The following is a 25158-nucleotide window of genomic DNA, read 5'->3' as shown; positions in this document are numbered from 1 at the left end:
CGACGATTCCTCAATTCCTCAATTCCTCGGATCCTCGATTCCTTGATTTCGCGATTCCTCAATTCAGCGATTACTCGATTTCTCGATTCATAGATTCCTCGATTCCTTGATTCCTCGATTTCTCGATTCCTTGATTCCTTGATTCCTCGATTCCTTGATTCCTCGATTCCTCGATTCCACGGTATGGGGTGTAGGAGTACTTCGCCAGCTGCATCAATTGGGTGTTCGCGGGAACCTTGGCCGCTTTATCAAGCAGTAACTCCGTAACCGAAGTTTAATTAAAGGAAAGTGGCCGGACCTGTTTCGGGAAGCTGAAAGGGTTTCCCAAGAGTCGATGAACTCCTCGATTCCTCGATACCTTGATTCCACGATTCCTCGATTCCTCGAACCTCGATTCCTCGATTCCTCCATTCTTCAATTCCTCGCTTCTTCGATTCCTCGATTCCTGGATTCCTGGATTCCTCGATTCCTCGATTCCTCGATTCCTTGATTCCTCGATTCCTCAATTCCTCGATTCCTCGATTCCACGATTCCTCAATTCCTCGATTCCTCGATTATTCGATTCCTCGATTCCTTGATTTCGCGATTCCTCAATTCAGCGATTCCTCGATTTCTCGATTCATAGATTCCTCGATTCCTCGATTCATTGATTCCTCGATTCCTCGATTCCTTGATTCCTCGATTCCTTGATTCCTCGATTCCTTGATTCCTCGATTCCTCGATTCTTCGATTCCTCGATTCCTCGTTTCTTCGATCCGTTGATTTCTGGATTGCTTGATGGCTGGATTGCTGGACGGCTGGATTACTGGATTGCTGGATTCGTTGGTTCCTGGGTTCCTGGATTCATCTATTCGTGGATTCTGGATTTCCCGATTCCTCGATTTCTGGTTTCCTGGTTTCCTGAATTACTACTTTTTTTTGCAACCCAGTAATCTTGGATTACTGAATGTCTGTAATCCTAGATTTTATTAGATCCTGGTTCCATGGATTTGTGAATTTCTCGATTTTTGAGATTTTTAGTTCCTAGATTGCTAGATAACAGAACTTCCGGATTCGGGTATTAATTATTTTATTGAATTCCAGAATTCCCTTTTTCTTGGATTATTCGGTTTCAGGATTTCGGGCTTCTTAAGTTTTTTATTCTCTAATTTCTACATTTCTATATTTCTACAGTGTTATATTTTTAGATTCCGAAATTTGGAGTTTGGGAGTCTTGATTTCATTTGCACTGAGTCGTCCAAACAGGTTGATGACAGAATTGCGTTAGTTAGGCTTGTGTGTGTACAAACCATTTCCCACTGTCCGGCTGTGCTTTTATGGAAGAAACATGTCTGCATCTATGCAATGATATATTTGTTTTCATCGATAGATGGACAGTTCTATTGTACATTCAACGATCCATTTCAAGAATGCCTGTTCCTACACGTACATTCTGAGGCCGCCTTCATATACAATAAGCCCCGCGCGAATATATCCACGTATCAATTGGATATTTGCAATATATTCACACTTCCAGAATGAAAAATATTTTTGATTCTGGCACTTATTTACAAAAAGGAAAATATTTATGAAGGTAGACAAACATTGACAAATGACATGAAACGATCTCACCAGCTCTGAATTCGTGATCTAACGCTAGATGTCGACCACCAGAGAGCATGGAAGTGCAATGATGATGTTTTTATTTTCGTCTGTCAAAACACATTGGAAAGTAAATTCTGATTTTTTTAAATTTAATCAATATTATAATTAAATGTTATTTCTTCTAATGAAAAGTAATAATGATGAAGAAAATATGTTTCCTATCTCTGAAAAATATCCAGATGGTAAATTTCTTGTTACTTCACTCACATTTGTTCTTCCGGTTTCAATTTATACTAAAATGAAATTCAGAAATTGAAATTTCGATAGAAAACACGATGGTGGGCAAAAATCACTGGATTAAAGCGTGTAGTTGTTGGTAGTCGAGGTTATCCACTGATAAGTCCAATTTCTAAATAAACATTTGCCATATCTAAAACAACCAACCTAACCTCAACAATACAAAAATAATTCCGGATCTCAATAATTCGTAATAAAATATTGAGTTCAATTGAATGTTTTGGTGTCAAATGAAAGAACGAGTGTTTTCTTATCACCTGTAATCAAGCTTTTTGTGAAACTATGTGATATTTATTTTAAAACAATTAAAATAGAACAACCATCCTATACCATCAATGCAAGAAAATGTTTTCATCATTTGACTAGTACCAAAAATGAAATCCAGTTGGCGCATCGAGCGAAAATTATCACGTTTCGAGCGAAAAAGTTTCACGTTTGAGAGCCAATTGGCTCTCAAACGTGAAACTTTTTCGCTCGATGCGCCAACTGGATTTCATTTTTGGCACTATGGCACTGCATTGATGGTATAGGATGGTTGTTCTATTTTAATTGTTTTAAAATAAATATCACATAGTTTCACAAAAAGCTTGATTACAGGTGATAAGAAAACACTCGTTCTTTCGTTTGACACCAAAACATTCAGTTGAACTCAATATTTTATTACGAATTATTGAGATCCGGAATTATTTTTGTATTGTTGAGGTTAGGTTGTTTGTTTTAGATATGGAAAATGTTTATCTAGAAATTTGACTTATCAGTGGATAACCTCGACTACCAACAACTACACTCTTTAATCCAGTGATTTTTGCCCACCATCGTGTTTTCTATCGAAATTTCAATCTCTGAATTTCATTTTAGTATAAATTGAAACCGGAAGAACAAATGTGAGTGAAGTAACAAGAAATTTACCATCTGGATATTTTTCAGAGGTAGGAAACATATTTTCTTCATCAATATTACTTTTCATTAGAAGAAATAACATTTAATTATAATATTGATTAAATTTAAAAAAATCAGAATTTACTTTCCAATGTGTTTCGACAGACGAAAATAAAAACATCATCATTGCACTTCCATGCTCTCTGGCGGTCGACAACTAGCGTTAGATCACGAATAAATAAATTCATGAGATTTCCTTGAAGAATTCTTCTCCATCCGTGAAATTGTTACAGCTAATCAGGTTCAGGCGTCGCTGCAGGCGCTAAGCGGAACGAACGGCGTATCTTTTCGCGTCTTGCTTCACATACTTCAATGGCAAAGTTGTGACGACAAATTTCTATGCAAAATCACACTTTTCTCGGTAATCACACAAAATCACACCTACTAACACGTAACTCAACAGGAAAACTACCTACTAAACGATTGACTTCATTTTATGTTGTATATCACTGATAAACTTTGAAAAATATTGAACGTTAACGACAACACGTCCGGGTGATTCGCCAGTGCTGCCACTCAGATTTACGTTAGTTAGGCTTATACGATAATTTCTTCGTAAACAACTATGAAATTTGAGATTAATAGTGTAGTAGGAGTACAGTTAAGTGTGACAGGTGCATTAGTTGACATTTTTGTGCTTTTTTGCCAGAACAATAAACGCTTGTATTCAGTCTAAAAACTCCGAACAGATGTTAATTTCTACTTTTGACTAGTGATTCCTGCCTTGCGACTCATTTCTTTGAGCTACTGGCAGCTGTCCTACTCATTTTCCTTCACGGAATGCTTGTTTTATAAATCGAATTTAATAAATTGCAAACGAAACACATTACGCTTATATGTATTTCGGTGCCACGTGCACAATCCGCAATGTATAATGCTCAACTTTAAAAGCTTTCATAACCGAATTTTGTTATTACATTTCTGCCGAAAAAGCGCCCTCACCACCCAGCTGCCCCCCATCAATCCACCAAAAATGGGCTATTCATACGAAACATAATTAAATAAAAGCCGTCTCCATTTCCATGTAGTTTCACGTTTTCCCTTTCTCGTCACTCATTTTCTATCTCTGTTCCTCTCTCTCTCTCTCGCCCACAGTTCGAACAATTGGCCTTCACGTGGATGGAACGGCAGAAACTGGGCGGTAGCTATTCATCCCACCGGGCCCAAAGCGAGAAGCATGTGGTCGTCTGTTCCACCACGTTGCACGCCGACACCATCATGGACTTCCTGAACGAATTCTATGCCCACCCACTGCTGCAGGACTACTACGTGGTGCTGCTGAGTCCGATGGAGCTGGACACGACGATGCGGATGATACTGCAGGTGCCAATCTGGGCCCAACGAGTCATCTACATTCAGGTGAGTGGCAATTGAATCGCAAACTGCTGCTATCTGTTTTACAATTTGACACAGGACAAGAAATGAATTTTTTTTGGTGGACTGCATTGTAGTGCCTGGCAATGTCGCCCATTGAAAGCGTTTAATTAGAGGCTAATGAAATTAATGATGCTCGTTTCCTTCGTGTTCTTTCAACAGGGATCTTGCCTAAAGGACGGTGATCTGGCCCGGGCCCGGATGGCTGAGGCGGAGGCGTGCTTCATCCTGGCGGCGCGAAACTACGCCGACAAGACGGCCGCCGACGAGCATACGATACTGCGGTCGTGGGCGGTCAAGGATTTTGCGCCTAACGTACCGCAGTATGTGCAGATTTTTCGGTATGCACTGGAAATGGTTCCCGTTGTCACGATGGTGATGGTTGTTATTAATATTTCAAAATGTTTCTATTTTTTGCTTTTTTTTTCTTCTTGCAAAGACCCGAGAACAAGCTGCACGTGAAATTTGCCGAGCACGTTGTATGCGAGGACGAGTTCAAATACGCCCTACTGGCGAACAACTGCACGTGCCCTGGGGCCAGTACGCTGGTGACGCTGCTGCTGCATACGTCAAGAGGACAGTGAGTATCGTGTGCACATGTGACGCTATATGGAGATGGGTTTTGTGTGGCACATTCGAGGTAAAACATTCGCAATGCCCCAATTTAGGCTATCAAAGAAATATAGCTTATGAGTTACTATCAATCATATTTTCTTCCAAATGCTTCATTCCTAGATAGTTGGGTTCAAATGTTTAGGGAGGAATTCATTTCAAGATTTACTGTACTTATTCCTCTTGGTGTCGTTAGTAACTGTGCTTGATTATATTTATATTTATATTTATATTTATATTTATATTTATATTTATATTTATATTTATATTTATATTTATATTTATATTTATATTTATATTTATATTTATATTTATATTTATATTTATATTTATATTTATATTTATATTTATATTTATATTTATATTTATATTTATATTTATATTTATATTTATATTTATATTTATATTTATATTTATATTTATATTTATATTTATATTTATATTTATATTTATATTTATATTTATATTTATATTTATATTTATATTTATATTTATATTTATATTTATATTTATATTTATATTTATATTTATATTTATATTTATATTTATATTTATATTTATATTTATATTTATATGGGTCATTCCACGCGAAGTGATCAAGGCACGTGTAATCGACCTTCACGGATTTGAACCAAATTTGGAGGAATTGTTCGTCCAGGGCCAATATATAAAAACCCAAATTTTTATAACAATTGAACCACCCCTCGGGTCATGGGAGCACCCCCCGTTTCGACAAATTGCCAAAACCCTTGATTTTCTTTTGATCATATCTCCGGTTCTATTTACTCTAGAATCAAACGGCAAGATGGCTTTTGAAGAAAATTGTTTAAGGAGCTAGAAAAAAATATTAATTTTTGGCGGCCGCGCGATTTTTTCTGTTGAATATTAAAATCTAATTTTTCTCTCAATACATATATTTTAATTTTGAAAATTCTAATGCCATCGTGTTCGTCAGACATTTTTACATAAAAAACACTTATAATCTCAATATAATTTGAGCGGATCCTGAGATACACCGTTTTGAATAGAAAAAAAACCGCAATTTCCCATATAAAATCGCAAGCGCACAACACTAAAGAACCAACTTGAGTATTTTGAGTTCAAACGTAATTTTTCGTGAAGTAGACGCGAAATGATGAAAAACTACGTTTTTGGTTTGCTTCTAGCAGGTCAGGGTCGGGAGAGATTTTAATGACTGTTTGAAGATTTTCTCAATTTTGGCCAATAAAAATGGATTTTTAAATGAGAAAATGCGAGTTTTTCCCTTCAAAACGGTATATCTCAGGATGCGCTCATATTATATTGGGATGATAAGTGTTTTTTATGTAAAAATGTCTGAGGAACGCGATGGCATTAGAACTTTCAAAATTAAAATATATGTATTGAGAGAAAAATTAACTTTTAATATTTAACTGAAAAAATCGCATTGTTGGCAGCACGGCCGCCAAAAAATAATATTTTTTCTAGACTCCTAGACTAGACAATTTAGACAATTTTCTTCAAAAGCAATCTTGCAGTTTGATTCTAGAGTACATATAACCGGAAATATGAGCAAAAGAAAATCAAGGGTTTTGGCAATTTGCCAAAACGGGGGGTGCTTCCATGACCCGAGGGGCGGTTCAATTGACACAAAAATTTGTACTATGTTGCGTTTCGGCTTCGCCTCTTCAGAAACCGACACTAACGTATTGTCGGAATAGATTAGCGCCGGCTTGACGCAAATCCCTTAAAACTAAAACACACTATGTGTTTCAATCAAACGACTGATCAAACGTGATGTCCCGTTCGAGCAGAAGTTCTGTTTATGCCGATGAGACACAAGTGAAGCCGAAACTTGTCTTGGCTTAGCAGGCCTATGCGAAAGCACTATGCTATATTTCACCCTAAGGAGGAAAATTTGGTAAAAACCAAAATTTCTCACTAGGGTGAAAATATTCCGACAATAAGTTAGTGTCGGTTTCTGATGAGGCGAAGCCAAAACTCAACTAAGTATGAAATAAGGATTTGTGCCCTCCTGTACAAAGACTGGTTTTTACCAACAAATTTTCACCATAGTGAGAAATTTTGGTTTTTACCAAATTTTCCTCCTTAGGGTGAAATATAGCATAGTACAAAAATTTGGGTTTTTATATATTGGCCCTAGATGAACAATTCCTCCAAATTTGGCTCAAATCCGCGAAGGTCGACTTCAAGTTTGCATCATTTTTTATCTCTTCCCATATATATTTTTTCATACGTTTATATGAAAATTCATAATTTTCTTGAAAGAGTTCGAAAAATTTTGAGACTTGGTAGAAATCGAGCACATGATAGAAGTTTTCAAACATACAGTGTGTCCCATATTTATACGTTCACCCCGTTTTTTCAGGATAACTTTTTTATCTTTCGACCAAACTGCACCAAATTTTCAGTGTTTGTTTTGAAACCTTATCAACGATGTTACTCTAAATTTGGAAGCTCTGGTGCGTTTGGTTCGTTTGTTATGGAAGTTTAAGTGAAAAAAGTGGTGTCCCACATTTATACGTTCACCCTACTATTTTTTGGATAACTTTTTTTCTATTCACAAAAATTGCTCCAGATTTTCAGCGTTTATTTTAAAACATAATCGATGATTTTTCTCGAAGTTTGGAAACCCTGGTGCATCTTGTTTGTTTGTTACGGCAATTTAAGTGACAAATATGTTCCTTATTTATCCGTTCACCCTATTTTCTCAGAATAACGTTTTTTTATTGTAACTTATTGTACCAAATTTTCAAAGTTTATTTTAAATCCTATTTTTTATATAAATTTGCACTATTTTCATCAAAGATTTCTTTTTTGTGCACTTTTGTACAGCTAAACTTTGGCTATTACGATACTCTATTATTCCTAGAATAAATTTAATCAGGGAATAAATGCACCTCAGGGCAAATACAGAGACCAATAAAAAACGCTCTTTGCACTTTTCATGCGAACCACCGCTCTTCTTTTTCACAATAAACCTCTTCACTCCAATTTTTTGTTTTTGCTCCCATACGTGTATTCAACTCCATTGCTGCACACCTCAAACAGTAGAAATAAAGAGGCTCTTTAGTGTGAATCTTGGTCCCACACGCACGGAAGCAGATATGGCGGACCATTCGTGTACGACGGTTTATAACATAAACTGTGTTTATATTATTTTTAATGTATATACATTATTAGCTATTACAAAAATGTTATATTTTACACGCAGCTACAAGCATATAGTACATATTGAATTGATCAATTACGGTTACAACATGAAAAAGTTAGGAAAAATACGAATTATGAAATTGAGCTTCCAAAGAATGACGATTTCGGCTTAAAAAATAAATGTACTGAAAGTATAAGGTAATTTCAACAAAAATGTTCGAAATCGAATATTATACAACTTTGCTGAAGTTCTAAACCATCTAAAAAAATAGATATGATAGGTTTATATTGTGAATATTTTTTCAAGGACGCCTAGGTTCTATAATATTTAAGGCCTCAAATAGGTATTGTTCTACTTTTATGAATTTGTAGAATTTACCTTAATGGTTAAACTAGTACGGGATCTAAAAAATCATGTTTAAATAGTTAAGGTCTTCAGCAAAGTTGTCAAATATTGTATTTGGAACAATTTTGTCGAAAATACCATACACATAAATACTGTAGATTTATTTTTTGAGCCGAATTCATTTTTCTTTGGCAGTTTAACTTCAACATTTTTAATTTTTGTTCACTTTTCCGTATTGTAACCGTAATTGATCAACTCAATAAGTTCTACATGCTAGTAAGTGCGTGCAAAATATAACATTTTGTTAATAGGTAATAATGTATATAAATTAAAAATAATGTAAACATATTTTATGCTACAAACCGTCGTATAGTCAGCCAAACAATGCGTCCCACTATATCCTGTTTCTAGGTGATATTAAATTAAATTAATAGAGTATCGGAATAGCCAAAGTTTGGCTGCACAAATGTGCCCAAAAACAGTAATCTTTGATAAAAATAGTGCAAATTTATATGAAAAATAGTTGTAGAAGCCAAAATATTGATATTAAGTTGTTAGTTCCTTCTACAAAAAGCTGTGTATTAGTGATACCAGTAAGTTTGTAGAACATATTAAATTAATCAATTAAAGTTTTTAGCATGGAAAAATCAAAGAACTGATTTGTGGGTCAAATTTACAAAAAAAACAACAATTTCACTTCTAAAATGAGGTCTGATGTCTGTGATATCTTACACGAAGTTATTCAAAACATAATATTCTAAAACTTTGCCGAAGAATTCGGCCCACTAAAGAAATTTCTTGATTTTTTTTGCTCGGGTACTCTACTTTAGTCCATCCCAAAAGGGGATCTTCTACTTTCATGGTTTTCAATGGTTAATTTCAATCTATATGTATCTGAAAATACGCCACAAAAAAGATTTGGTGAAAATCATATTCCTTGGCATGTTTCTAGGAAACAAAAGGTACCCATCTCCGGCTCTTTCTGAGATACTAAGCGCGGCGCACCACGATGACGCATGTCTATGGAAAAATCATTGTTTAAAGAATTCACCGGCCCATTCTTGACGGTTTATGTATATGTGAGCGTCTGTGAATGGTTTCTTGTTTTTCTTGGTTTTGGGACGAGATTATCGTACGAAAGGAAGAATGCATCGGACACGTTGAGAAGCGTATGAGAACGAGATTACGAAAACTGAAGAAGAAAACAAGGGTATCGGTGGGAAAGGAAAGGGAAAGTTGACGGACAAATCAATCGGCAACCTAACAACATTGGATGGGATGGCGATTCGGAGAAACTCAAATTCTGTAGTATACAGGGTGTTTGGTTCATGGTTAAGAATCTCTCGGGGGGTGATAGACTGCCATATTTGGAGACAAAATTGTTCTACACATACCATCAAATCTCAACCGTTACAGAATTATTGAACTTTTAGTGTAAAAAACTTATTTGTCTTAAAATACCTCTAACTTTAAAAGTATACTTTGTATTTTAAATGTTTTAGTTCCATTCGAAAGGTGAGAAAATTTCGAATTGAGTGATGCCCTCACATGTTTCAGCTAATGAGTTTAAGTAGTCTTTTCAAAGTAATTTATTGAAAATTAAACAATTTCAAAGGATTTTTCGATCATTTCTTGAAAATCCTAATAGTTAAACTCATCATTTTAATAATTCAGATTGTCAGTCTTGATGAGTTGCTTAATTTGTTCTTTGACATGATACACTTACCTTTTCTTATTTTCATGATTTTGGGTTATTCAACTTGGATATTTTTATCTCATTTTCACTAGTACCAGCTCTAATTGAAAAATTACGGCACTTATTGTACTTTATTTTTCTTTTTATTCGAAAGCCAGGAAAATTTTACAGTGAAAAATGTATTAATACCTTTTAGTTAAGTGAATTTAGTATTCTTTTAAAAGTAAATTAGTTTAAAGTTAGTGCTATTATTAGCATTTTCGTTAATTTTCTTAAAATAGTAAATAATAAACATCACCATTATTATCATGGAAACAATGCATCTCAGCAAGTTCTACAGTTCTTTCTTTGACTCCATTTAATTATCTCTTTTGGTTTCGACGCAAAATCGTTTTTATCACATCGTTTCATATGCAAAAATAACGATTTCGAACCCACTACATTTGTGGCGAGCTCATGCTGTGTTAACTATTAAATAGTAGCAAAATGAAAAGAGATATAGACAAAGTGTCTAATAAAAAGTTATAGAGAACATTAAGGGGCATCAAATGAACAATAGTAACGATAAATTTTTAATAATTAGAATAATTAAAAAACTCCAAAAAACACACATTTTGAGTTATTTCGTTAGTAAAAAATCATTTAGTACACTTAAATAAAAGATATTTGTACATACACTGATAGGACATTTTCTCAGCTTTCCAATGAAATCTTGTAAATAACGATATAAAGCATATTTTTTAGATTAGAGTCTTTTAAGCACTTGCAAGTCGATTACAGGAAAAGTATAGTAATGAAATTACAAAGAAATGAGAAGAGATAGAAATATAACGTCCAAGAACAAATCATGAATCGTCCTAAAACCCAACTTTTGGATAATGGATATTGCTATAATCATACTTCATTATTTCGAGAAAATTAGCAAAAACCTCCTCAAAAACACTAACTTTTAACTACTTTACAGCTAAGAGGTAATTAAAACTAATTACTTAAAAGATATGAGAACACCATTCAATAGGAAATTTTCTCACCTTTCGAATGGAACTGATACATTTAAACTACAAAGTATACTTTTAAAGTTAGAGGTATTTTAAGACAAATAAGTCTTTTACACAAAAGGTTCAATAACTCTGTAACGGTTGAGATTTGATGGTATGTGTAGCACAATTTTTTTCTCCAAATATGGCAGTCTATCACCCCCCGAGAGATTCTTAACCATGAACCAAACACCCTGTATAGTAAACCGCTAGGTGTATTAAACAGGTTTTTTTAAACTTTAGTCGCTGTCAACACTAAAAAATTTACATACGATTGACAAATATTATATGTTTTTGGAAAGGGCATCTCAGCACCTTTCAACCTGGATATTGATCGAATTAATTGGATGATTTTCATACGAAATATCCACTAAAAACTAAAAAAAAGTTCTCAAAAACAAGCTTTTTGAGAAAATCACAAAAACGCTTTTTTGAACAAAAAAAAATGAATGTTGTTTTCGTGTTCAGCAACCCACAATTAGTCTAGAAGATACCTTTTCTCGCAGTTTCATTATTCTTGTAAACTAATGTAATAAAAACGAAAAAAAATTGGTGAACATTCCATAACTAATTGTGAATATACTTCGTGTACAGAATATCGAAATATATTTGACTATATGTGTTAAGTCAGACCGGACTAAGTGACATTGTATTGATTTTGAGAAAAACAAGTTTAAAGTTTGAATCGCAGAATCCTTTACATTATATTTTGAAATTAATTTTTGCTATAATTCTTGCTTATTGTAGCACATTTCAAATCAGCTGAGACTTTTGCCCCCTCTCTTTTATATAGAATCTTATTTCTAGTCTTAAGATAGCTGTAAAATTTTTCTCCTTTAAAAAAAAATATTTTGTAACATTGTAACCTCCTAGTTTTAAAATATCCAAAATGTAAAAACAAAAGAATTTGGCACCGCCAAGCTAACGCATTTGTGCCTATCAAATAAACGAAATGAATAAAAAAATCAGCTGAAAGTCGAATGTACCTGAAGAAATTCTTTATCCAGCGCTATGATTATCTCATTTTTGAAGGTTTTGCGACTTAGTCCGGTCTGTGTGAAATAAAACTTTTAAAACAAGTTATTCTGAACTTACTGTAATTGATAAATCTCTTCTGCTGTTTATAAACAAATAAATTCACGTTCTATACAAGGTAGTCTCTAAAGTCTAGTTTTATTGAAAATAACTGACTAAGAAAATTTCTTAAATATTGATTTGTATATCAATATATTACATTTATGTAGCCTTCATATTTTCTACAAAATTTTTAAACGGACATTATCAACAACTATACTGAAGACAACGAATCTCTTACTATTTTTGAAAGTTACTTCGCCATAATCACTTCTAGGAGTTTTCATCACCAAACTTATTATATCAAAGTATGAGCTTTTTATGTTGAATGTGTCTTATGTGTTATGTCTTCAAAGTTGCTAAAATTTAAAAATCGATGATTTCGAAATTATGTGATTTTGACCGTTAGAAAAGTTTTTGAACATTTATTGCACTTTGTATTTGCATCCTTTGACTTTATTGACATATTAAAAAAATATAAACGGCCTCTATTAGACTAATTTTGTTTCTGAACGTTCACTAATTTATTCAACTTAAATTAAATTTTACCGTTTTCGAAAAAAACAAGGGACGAGCATAGCGTAGTTGGTAAATCGATTACTTTGTACTCTGCTCACCTGGGTTCGATTCCCAATCCCGCATAGGGTTAGAGATTTTTCCAAAAGAGATCTAACCCGAAAAGAAGTGAATGATCCTAAGGTTAAAACCTCTATAATCAAAATTAAAAAAAAAAAAAAAAACAACAGCAATTTTCATCAAAGACTCTCCCCTACCAAACCAAATTTCTGGCTACGCCACTGCAATGAAATATGTCGAGCATAATACTCGAGAGAAGATGCATAACGAATAATATCACTACATTGCATTAGCATTATATTAGTTTTAAATTTGCTCTATTATAGCACTAAATGGTTATGTAAAACGTACATGTTTCGATGATTTTTAAAGCGTGCATGCGCTATACCAGCTTTATATAAAGCTGTCCTTGATAGAGTTAAATTTTTGTGCTTCATTAGTGTTTACTGTGTGTGTTTTTTAGTTTGGGAGTCGAATAATAATTTAGTGTGTACCTTGAAATGGCACACTGAAGGTTTTTTTTTATCCGACGCTTATTTATTCATTTATTTATCTATTTATTTATTTGATTATTTATTTATTTATTTGTTTATTTATTTATTTATTTATTTATTTATTTATTTATTTATTTATTTATTTATTTATTTATTTAACGCACACATCAACAGGCCGCACTCGGCCCCAAGGATGGAACTTAAATTAATTACTTCGAAAAAATTTCCGATTCCTTAAAGATATCCGAGACAAACACATTCAATTCGGCTCGCTAATTTCTCAGCAGCCGTGTAGTCAGCAAATTTAGAAACTGATATCTCAGTGAAATTTGATTGCTGATTTTCGTACTAGACGGGGGCCAACCAGGTCGACCACATGCTACGAACCTGTTTATAATACATAGATGAGCAGTGCAAGAGATCCTGATGCACCTGGAATTTCGTGTGAATTTTGCAAACAATGCTGTCTTCATCTTGGTTTTGGTAACTGTTTTTATTGATAAAATGCCGGTATCGAAAAAATATCAGAACAGAAGTATCGATACTACGAAATATCGACCTAATTTAAAATATCGATATTTTGGCTACATAGTATAGATATGCTTTGTATCGACATTTTACGCCAAACACTACATTCGTCGCTCGTTTGCCAAACGAGCGACATCACGACTATAATGTCCGGACATGATTGGATGGTTTTAACTGAAATTCTCTGCTTACTACTATTTTTTCAAAAATGATTACAATTTGAAGTCCGTTTTCATATTGCGGGGTGACTTTGATAACCTGTATGTTCACCTACATTAAGTTCTTGATGTCAATGTTTCTCATTCAAATGTTTGTATAAACTAATTTTAAAACGATCCCCATTGTTAAATAGATGTTAATTGGCATTGTATACAACATTTCAATATACTGTAAAATTCAACTGACCAAAATTCATATAAATCGGGTCTAACTTGAATAAAAGTATCTAAAAAATTGTTTAACTGCTAAATTTGTTTTATTTCAGCGGTTTATCAATTAACAAAGATTTTCATCGATTTTAACATATTGGAGTATTGCATATAAAAAAAATTGCGAATTTAAGCTTGAATTAATTTGAAATAATTGCTAACTAGTTTCACAAAACAATTTTTTTAAATTAAGTAAGCTCTCAGAAATCGATTTGGCACATCCGATACCAAAGAAAAATAAAAACTCGCTTGGAATTTACTATTCTTGCTAAAATCTAAGATTTATTTGTTGTATAAAAAACACTTTACGAAGCTTCGTCAAAATAAGATAAAGTAAAAGTTTAGATTTTTGCATATTTTGTATTCAAAAATCGAATAATGTACTCAAAAAGTATAACAAATCACTGCTTTATAAGTTTAGAGTAAAACTAATTACAAATTTGAATGATTAGGTAGACTATTCTAGCTAAATATGTAATCTACGAAAAAAGTTTCGAGTGATCAAAGTTACCCCGGTTTACGGTACCTCTGGTAATGAACCTATTGGTACACACGTTTCATGTTTCGGATATACGAGATGTGTTTTTATCACTAAGGCATCTGATAACATTCTTCTGCTGGTGTTTCTAAAGCACGGGCGGACTCAACTAGGTTTGTATTTACTTAAAAGTAGGGATTAGTTGGCAATTTTGGCGAGTGAGGAGACTGAGTTATATTAGAGCAGCGGCCAAGAGAACGCACTGAATTGTGCTTATTTTTATTATAGGTTTGCAAGCATTAGCATTTAATTTCTTAGAGCATATTCAGCAACATGGGATTTTATATAGGAGTTTCAAAGTGGAATTGGAACGGAACCGATCACATCCCCAGCACAGAGTTTTGATTTATTATTTCAAATAGTCTTATTTCGACTTTGAAGGTGGTATATGTAGCCGCTCTGTTTGTTGCTTCATTTGAAACACGCTTAGAACTGTGTTTTGAATAAAGAGTATTCAGCACACTATTCTCAGATTTCGATTGACTATGGAAAATAATTTCGAGTCCAGTAATGATCGAAGGACACATTCAGGAGTTCAGTTCTATAATTTTTGTAGTAAATTATAAAACTATAAAAGTAGGTACAATCCTTGCAAATATCGTTCGGGAGAAAATGTTCATTGTTTAAAAGTTCTTGTTTATTCCAGAACACTGAATGCGATAATATTTTTTCGTATTTGATAAATAACATATTATTTTGTTCGGCATGCAGTCATCTGGTATAATAAAACAGTAGCTATTTATTTATCCGACGTTTCGGCTCATGTATTTTGCCTTCTTCCGGGAATCATAGGTCGTGCACATAAGTGTGGGGTGGACTGAAAATATAAATTGCCGTGTACACTGCTTCGGCATTAATGTGTTAACGCCGAACCATAGCGACAAAAAGAACGCGTTGACCAAGAAATCTGTATCTGGCAAGCATTCTGCGGATGCGGCATGATGATTACTGATAAATTTATTTGTATTTGTGGAGACGGAGATTTTTTTGGTTCATCTTATCCTAGAAATAGTGGAAATTGGATAAGAACCTTGTCGCGTGAGTGAGTGAGAATTACAATGCCTGAATTGATATCACGTCCGTTCAAATTCTTAGACATGTTCACTTAAATAAATATGTTTTCCACGCCATTCGTACCACTTTAAGCGGAGATATTGAATTTTTCCCATTCTACCAGCTTTTATCTTAAAATACGCTTCGCTAATCTATTTCCAACTAGTGTCAAACATTAATCGTCACTTCTATGCTTGATATTTTTCCCTTGCATACGATTGAGCACTAAAATGGCCTATCCCTCTTCTATTCCACAGAGAAGGCCAACAGTCGGCAGAGGAGTGGCACCGACTGTACGGCAAGTGCTCCGGGAACGAGATCTACCACATCGTCCTCGGTGATAGTCGGTTCTTCGGGGAGTACGAGGGAAAGAGCTTTACGTACGCTAGTTTTCATTCGCATAGAAAGTAAGTCAACCGTAGGACGTTGAATTCATTCACCAGAGAAAACCTCCATCGGATTAACAGCTTTAATGGATTTTAATATTTTTTTCACTCACCAGATACGGCGTTGCCTTAGTTGGTGTTAGACCGGCCGAATTACCTGAATTCTACGAAGACACGATTCTGCTGAATCCCGGACCACGACATATCATGAAAAAGGATGACACCTGTTACTACATGAGCATCACAAAGGAGGAAAATTCTGCCTTCGTGGTGAACCAGAACCAGAACCAAAGTCCCGACCAGCCACCCAAGGAGGGTAAGTCAGCGATTGGGGGGAAAATTCTTTACGACCGATGCTGTGGGATAGTGTTAGCCTGTTCTCGGCTGTCACTGTTTCTGTTGCTTTGTGTGTTTATTTGTTTGTTTTTGTATGTTGTCATTGTTAGGCTGAACCGTAGCAGAGAAATCGCAAACACTTTTTGATATCCGCCTTTCTAAGGTGTTTCCATGATTGAAATTGTTTCTAGATTGGATCCTTGCAAACGTGATACACTTGAGATGCATACACAAACCCGCCGGTTCTATTCAAATAATCGTCGCGAACATTATATTGAGAATTTAACATAAATTCGTAGCACAGATCGAAAATGCTTTTGATGTTTCATCGTCACTTTTTAATTTTACTTTTAGAATCGAGATAAACGTCATCTGTCAACCGTTACACTTTCATTGATCATTAGGAAAACTGTAAATGAATTCATGATTTGGCACTCTATGTATAAAAAGCCAAGGAACACTTGTAACACGAGTTCAACAATCACAAAATGCATAAAAAAATCACCTCAACCCTATAGTTCACCAAACGATATCAATCTTTTTCGTTATTTTCATCAGTCTCGAGGCATAACAACAACAACAACGACAACAACTGTACGACCGCTAGCAATAATCCGCAAATGGCCCCAGTGCCTTCCGTCTGTGTACGAGTGCCTCACAGTCCGAGCCTGTGTTCGATCAACTCAGACAGTCCCGGGTCACCGCGGAGCACTAGCAAACCCCCCACGTGTATCGTGCTGGACAGTGATGTCACGACACTGGCCGTGCGTGAGTGTGCCCCTCGACAAACGCTGCATGGTTTCGAACTTTTTTTTCCTGTTGTCTTTCTCTATCCCTGTTTTGGAGCATTCGACAAATATTCTGCAATTTTTTTTTATCAAACCTACGTCCGAACCCCGTTTCCTAATTCTGCTGTTTTCAAGAAACACTGCTTTGGTCCTTTCAAAAAAAAATCTTTCTAGATCGATAGAATAGATTACGATATAATTGAAGATAGATAGCCAGATCGTCCGGCCAGTAGCCCAGGCAAGCACAAAAGCTTTGCTAAATAATAAAGTTCCTGTTTGATTCATAACACATGAGTTATTGCTCACGCCCCCTACAGTGCATCCCATGTATAGTTGACATCGGTTCGCCCAATCATCCGTTCACCAGTTGATGTGCATGACCTCCCATCAACACATTTTAGCAAGAGTAGTTTTTGTAGCATTGCCGTAGTCCGTAGCCTACTAGATTTTCATCATGCTACCACAAAAACAAAAACCGACAGACGTTGGTCAACATATCACAGGGAGGTTTCTTCTCCTTCCTCACTTTCCACACAATATACACTTTTTCCATGTTTCCAACACACAAGCCGAGCACTATAGATAATAGCACACTTATGTTTTTTTTTTTGTACACACAAAAATACTCACTCCACACGAAAATCGAAGCCAAGAGGACTATAACCTATCGCTTTAATGCGTAGTAGAAGTTAGTCTCACCGGATATGGAACCCGACCAGAAAGAAATAATAAGACTATTTCAGAATGTGTTATTTCACTTCAAGAATTTTTCGTAGCAGACTGTATCAGTGGTATAGCCAGAGTTTTGGATTAGGTTAAAGTAAATCGTCGATTTAAAAAAAAAAATACTTTAAACTACTACAATTTTGAAAGTTTTATTTCGTATCTAATATATTGTTGATGTCAAATAAATCAATTAATTTCCAAAAGTTTTATTTTTTTACTTTTTTTAAAGATTCTTTTTTATTGTTTTAGCAAAGAGAGAATTTATAGCCCGAAAATGCTTGATCGTTACTAATTCTAATTACAAGTTGAATCAAACTAGAGAATTGTAATCTGTTGGACTTGTGAGACCCCTTGCCATTTTGAGGGTTAATCAAGAACAGATGTTAAGTTCCATTAGTCGGCGGAACAGTACTCGGTGCACGCCCAGACAATGTGCTCGATGTCGTGATAGCCGTCGCCACAAGTGCAGATACCACCACTATCCACGAGCTCAATACGCCTGAGATGTGCATCCAGCGTGTAATAGTTTTTTTTTTTTGGTTCAGTGTATTTTCACCGATTAGTTGTTTGTGTTGATCGCTCCAGTTATTTTTTTTTAATATTTGGCGTGATTTGTGCCGTTTAATCATCGTTTATCGTCTCAGTTGATTCTAAATTTTGTTTGCGCCCTTGATATTGTGAAGTTTTAAAGTGCTTTCTACAAATTTTGTTTTTGTGTCGTGAAAAATCCAGTGAAAACCGAGATTGTTTACATCACCGGACCTGTGTGTAATTACCCACAAAAAATTCACGCGCTCACTTCGCCACCTGCACGCGAGTAGAGGAAAGTATTTCCCACCATAACTTGGCGCACAGTGAGACGAAAACGAAAAGTCGTATCTAGGGCGGGTAGAAAATCGGCATTATGACAAGTGCATGCGATCATTGCGCGAAAACCGTCAAATCGGACGACGACTTTATCGAATGCATGGGATTTTGCAAAAATGTGGTGCATATGCAGTGCGGGAAACAATTCAACAAGCCGTTCTTGAAAAAAACTTACCGAAAACCCAAATTTATTTGGGATGTGCAATGAATGTGTCAAGTTGATGAAGTTTGCTCACTTTCGCGACACCGTTTCCTCGCTTGGATGTGTTATCGCTGCTATCGTTGGGAAAACGGATGACGTCTGTGCTGAACTAAAGGCAGAGTTATCAAAAAACAACCAGCAAATTTCGCACCTCGCCAGAAAGGTTTCAACAGCCACTCCAGTCCGGCCAAATTCCGGTACATCTCGACCATCTCAGAAACGTCGTCGCGAGGATGGCCCGGATCCGAGCAGTATTCTTGTCGGCGGTCGAAAGCTAGTCGATAATAGCAACATTCTCACGGTTCCACCTCCCACTCCGTTGCTCTGGATGTATCTTTCCCGCTTTCATCCTAGCGTTAGCAAGGAGACAGTCGAAAGAATGTCCAAAGAAGGGCTAAACTGCAACGAGGAAATAAAGGTTATTCCGCTTGTTAAAAAAGGCATAGACGTCAGTACTTTGAACTTCATATCCTTCAAAGTTGGAGTTCACCCAAAGTACCGTGAAGCAGCTCTTAACCCTGACACATGGCTGCAAGGCATATTGTTCAGGGAATTTGAGGATAGCCGTACCCAGAACATTTGGTGCCCACCGACTGATTTTCCGCTGCCCTCGGAAGCCGCATGTATTCCGCTAATTCAACCCGGCCCATCAACCCTACAGAGGACTCCGCAACGATTGGCAATGCCACTATACCAAGCTACACCGCCATTGTGAAGGAGTGTCGACGCTGATCGCATACTGGGACGCACCGCAGTTGGCACTATGGAAGCCCTCGATCCCCCCGCCACAGTCGAGCAATTGCAGCCAGCGATCATCAGTCGTCCCGGTCCTGTGTGTGGGATGGGTGAAAGGGTCTTCCAACCCGCCACAAATGGCAAGTATACATCTGATCCGAACACTTCAAGCGCTGATGTATTCTTCGCTTCCAGTAATTTGCCTTTGGCTCTAACATCTTGTGACCAGATGTCAACCATTTCTCTCGCCGATGACGATCGCTACATTCTGGGGCGCGATGCAGTTGATTCGCTCTCTGCAGAACCTGATCCGTCATCCAATAACATCGAGATTTACTACCAGAATGTTAGTGGCTTAAATTCATCAACGGACAGCTATTTGCTCGCGACCACGGGCTGCTGTTATGACGTAATCGCCTTAACCGAGACGTGCCTCGACAACCGTACTCTGTCTCGCCAGGTGTTTGGTTCAACATTTGATGTCTTCTGCTGTGATCGCAATGCCCTCAACAACCACAAGACATCAGGTGGTGGTGTACTCATCGCCGTTCGCCATGGTATAAAAGCCCGAGTGATCAACGATGAGCGGTGGGAGAGCTCCGAGCAAGTGTGGATATCAGTGAAACTTGCCGATCGCAATCTCTTCCTGTGTGTCGTGTATTTTCCACCTGACCGAATTCGTGATTACAGCCTGATCGATGTACATCTTTCCTCCGTTTCTTTCATCACCTCGATCGCTGCCCCGTCTGATGATATTGTTATACTGGGCGACTTCAACTTACCTGGCTTGACCTGGTGCCCGGCAAGTAATGGATTTCTACGATTGGATATCGAAAAGTCTGTGCTTACCAACAATGCCAGTTGTATCTTGGACAACTACAGTAGCGCAACTCTTCGGCAAATTAATAATATCATCAACGAGAACGGACGTACATTGGACCTCTGCTTTATAAGTGCCCGGGACTACGCCCCGTACTGCTGCGCCGCTCCGACACCTTTAGTCCAGCATGTGCGCCATCATCCCTCACTACATCTTGTACTCGCTGGTAACCTAGGAGTGAATTTTGAAGACGTCTCAAGCTCTATTGTCTATGATTTTTAAAACGCTGACTACGACAGCATCGTTAGCACGATGTTGGATATAAACTGGGACGAAAATCTTAACAATGATGACGCGAACGAAGCAGCGATGACGTTTTCTAATATTCTTAACTACCTAACCGACCGTCATGTGCCAAAACGAACAGTCAGCACAAATCAACACCCTCCCTGGCAATCAACAGTGCTTAGACGATTAAAAACTGCCCAACGAGTAGCATTTAAAAAGTTCTCGAAGCATAAGACACTTGCATTACGAAACCACTACTTTCAACTCAACCACGAATAGAACCGCAAAGCAGACGTGCCTTTTTTAGATACCAGCGAAACGTCGAACGTCAACTGAAATCCAAGCCCAAGTTCTTTTTGGAAATATGTGAATGAGCAGCGAAAAGAATCCGGGTTACCATCTTGTATGTCATTAAATGGAGTTTTAGGCATCGACACTAAGGAAATTTGCCAATTGTTCTCCGACAAATTTTCAAGCGTTTTTTCCGACGAGAGCCTTTCCCCACAACAAGTCGATGCCGCTGCAAATCTAACTCCTTCTCTAGGACGAACCATCAACCGAATTTGTGTCGATAATGCTGCCATTCTTGCAGCAAATTCCAAGCTGAAAGCATCTAGTTCCCCGGGCCCAGATGGCGTTCCCTCGATTTTTGTCAAAAAGTGCATCAGCGGGCTTCTTGAACCACTTCGGCGAGTCTTTGTGCTATCACTCAATACTGGAACATTCCCTTCCTGCTGGAAAGCAGCGCACATGTTTCCAGTTCACAAAAAAGGAAACAAATCGAACATTGACAATTATCGGGGAATCTCGTGTTTAAGTGCAGTATCAAAACTATTCGAGCTGGTTGTCTTAGACCCTCTTTTCTTTCACTACAAACACTACATTGCAGACGATCAACACGGCTTTATGCCTAAACGATTGACAACGACTAACCTGCTCTCGTTCACAACATATGTACTCGATGGATTCGCTGACAGATTGCAAACCGATGCTATTTACATGGATTTATCTGCGGCCTTCGACAAAATCAATCATGATATCGCAATAGCGAAGCTGGACAAACTCGGTATTCATGGACAACTTCTGCGCTGGTTTCGTTCCTACCTCGAAGGAAGGCAGCTCCAAATCAGCATTAAGGACTCTCTATCTACACCATTCTTCGCTACATCCGGCATCCCACAAGGAAGCCATCTCGGTCCAGTGATATTCCTCCTCTACTTCAATGATGTCAACATCAAATTACAAGGACCCCGCCTTTCTTTTGCCGACGACATGAAAATTTTTCAACAAATTCGGGATAAAACCGATGCCGAGCTTCTTCAGAGGGAACTGGACAGCTTTAGTACGTGGTGTGATCTAAACAGAATGGTTTTAAATCCGAGCAAATCCTCAATCGGTACGTTCACGCGGAAACGCCATCCGATTCAGTTTAACTACCATCTCTTCGACTCGAGTATTCCAAGACACTCTAACGTCAAGGATCTCGGAGTCATCATGGATTCGGCACTAACGTTCAAACCACATACATCATCCATTGTGGATAAGGCTTCAAGACAGCTTGGGTTCATCTTCCGAATAGCGAAAAACTTTAAGGACGTATACTGTTTAAAATCTCTCTATTGTGCGCTGGTTCGCTCAACACTGGAATATTGTTCTGCTGTTTGGAACCCTTACTACCAGAACGGTGTCGACAGAATCGAGGCCGTCCAACGCCGGTTCATACGCTTTGCACTGCGACATCTTCCTTGGCAAAACAGATTTCAGCTGCCGAGCTACAAAAACCGTTGTCAGTTAATACAGCTCGATACTCTAAGCATTCGGAGGGACTGCTCTCGAGCCCTGTTCGTCTTGGACTTACTGTCTGCCAGGGTGGATTGCCCTACAATCCTCGGACGCCTCGATCTTCAAGCTCGCGTTCGAGCTCTGCGCAATAACTCTCTTCTGCGAGTCCCGTTCAGGAGAACTAACTATGGGCGCCAGAGCGCTGTTACCGCAAGCGTGTGTTTAACAGTGTGGCGACGGCGTTTGACTTCAACCTGACAAGGAATTCGATAAAAACTAAAATAATTCGCATTCTGAAATGTAATTAGTTTCAGTAACCACCATTGGGGCCAAGGGGTTTGTTGGTGACGGTACAACAAATAAACAAATGAACAAATAAACAAATAAACGCTATGCTATATTTCTGTCTAAGGAGAAAAATTGGGTAAACACCAAATTTTCTCACAAGACCGGAGTTTTTTGGTAAAATCAGTCTTTGCACTTGAAGGGCACAAATCATTACTTTTTATATGGGTGCGTTTCGACTTCGTCTCATCAGAAACCGACACTAACTTTTTGTCGGAATAGATTAGCGCCGGCTTGACGATGTGGATTACGTGCTGGTTCACGCTTCTTTGAAAATACAACTAGCTCAGTTTTCTCCGTGGAGAATTCGATACCCAGCTTAATAGCCCAAGCAGACAAATTGTCCAAGGTATTCTGTAATGGTCCTTGTAGATCGACAGCTTTGGGTCCCGTAACAGACACCACGCCATCGTCTGCAAGTTGCCTTAACGTGCAGGAATTGTCAAGACATTCATCAATGTCGTTGACATAGAAATTGTATAAAAGGGGGCTTAGACATGAGCCCTGGGGAAGGCCCATGTAGCTAAATCGTGATGTCGATAAGTCACCATGCGAAAAATGCATGTGCTTTTCCGACAACAAGTTTAGTAAAAAGTTGTTTAAAGTCGCTGAAAGACCATGCTGGTGCAGCTTCTCTGAAAGAATGTTGATAGAAACTGAATCAAAAGCCCCCTTTACATCTAGGAATACTGATGCTATCTGCTCTTTGCTAGCATAGGCCATTGGAATTTCGGTTGAGAGCAACGCAAGACAATCGTTCGTCCCTTTGCCTTTGCGAAAGCCAAATTGTGTATCTGACAGTAAGCCATTCGCTTCGACCCAATTGTCGAGGCGGGATCATTTTCTCGAACAACTTCCGGATACAGGATAGCATTGCGATCGGTCAATACGAGTTGTGGTCGGAGGCTGGTTTTCCTGGTTTTTGAATGACAATGACCTTCACTAGCCTCCAGTCGTGAGGGACAACATTATCCTCAAGAAACCTATTAAATAAATTCAACAACCGTCTCTTGGCAGAGTCTGGCAGATTATTTAATAAGTTAAATTTGATTCTGTCTAGCCCTGGGGCTTTATTGTTACATGACAAGAGAGCAAGTGAGAGCTCCACCATCGAAAACGGTGTTTCGTTCGCGTTATCGTGAGGGGACGCGGCGCGGTAGATCTTCTGTGTCGGGGTGGAATCCGGACAAACCTTCTTGGCAAAATCGAATATCCAGCGGTTTGAATATTCCACGCTCTCATTAGTACTGTTTCGGTTTCGTAAGCGCCGGGCCGTACTCCAAAGAGTGCTCATCGATGTTTCTCTCGTTAGTCCGTCGACGAACCGGCGCCAGTAGCTACGTTTTTTGGCTTTTATCAAACTCTTCATGCGCGTTTCCGCCATCGCGTACTGTCGAAAATCAAGCCAGCCAGGAACCCGTACTCTTCCTCCGGAGGAAGCTCTTGAGTGCACTCGATTTTGTCGGATATCGCGGACGCGTAGCTCTTCAATCATTATTTCGTGTGAGGTCATTGATTGTATTCGGTGGCCCTGAACCGTTAGCAATATTAACTACGCTCGGCAGATGGTCGCTGCCGTGGGGATCAGACTACCGTTCACATGCAATCTAACCACCGCAGTGATGTCGGGCAGAGGGACAGGTCTAAGGCGCTCGGACGCGCTGGAGGGGCAGGAATCCGTGTCATTTCACCCGTATTCAAAATGGTCATATTGAAGTTGTCGCAAAGCTCAATCCATGAGGTCGGTAGGTCGATTATCGTCATGAAGGTAACCCCATGCCGTACCGTGGGAGTTAAAATCACCTAACACTAGCCTCGGCGCGGGGAGGAGTTCCGCAATATCGCAAAGCTGTTGTTGGCTAACTGAAGCTCTAGGAGGGATGTAGGTGGAAGCAATGCAAAGGTCTTTGCCTTTAGTTCTGATTTGGCAAGCGACAACTTCAATGCCTGGTGTCGAGGGGAGGTCGATTCGATTGAAAGAATAGCTCTTTTAGATCTCCAAAAGTACTCCTCCGTTAGAGTCTTCTCGATCCAAGCGAATAATATTAAAATCGTGGATGTAGGTCTATTTCTGAAGTAAGCCATGTCTCGCATAGTGCATGTGCATCGCATTTCAAGTTATTTAGTAAGATTTTAAAGGAATCGATTTTCGGG

At 37.7% G+C, this 25158-nt stretch overlaps 1 protein-coding gene across 20 annotated transcripts in view; it reads left to right on the top strand.

Moving 5' to 3' along the window:
* The window catches only part of LOC131694238 (potassium channel subfamily T member 2), a 510796-nt gene that overhangs the window by 384479 nt on the left and 101159 nt on the right, over positions 1-25158 (top strand). For 19 of the 20 annotated variants that reach the window (XM_058982768.1, XM_058982767.1, XM_058982776.1 and 16 more), the window contains 6 exons: positions 3916-4179; positions 4357-4535; positions 4634-4774; positions 15987-16136; positions 16232-16431; positions 17010-17219. In XM_058982768.1, the coding sequence (XP_058838751.1) occupies positions 3916-4179; positions 4357-4535; positions 4634-4774; positions 15987-16136; positions 16232-16431; positions 17010-17219 (1144 nt within the window). The remainder of the gene's footprint in view (positions 1-3915; positions 4180-4356; positions 4536-4633; positions 4775-15986; positions 16137-16231; positions 16432-17009; positions 17220-25158) is intronic. The other variant, XM_058982778.1, reaches the window with a different exon arrangement.

The sequence above is a fragment of the Topomyia yanbarensis genome, chromosome 3, assembly GCF_030247195.1.
Source record: "Topomyia yanbarensis strain Yona2022 chromosome 3, ASM3024719v1, whole genome shotgun sequence".
Classification (NCBI taxonomy): Eukaryota; Metazoa; Arthropoda; class Insecta; order Diptera; family Culicidae; genus Topomyia; species Topomyia yanbarensis.
Note: the sequence above shows the minus strand (reverse complement) of the source record. Positions and strands in the feature narration are given on the sequence as shown.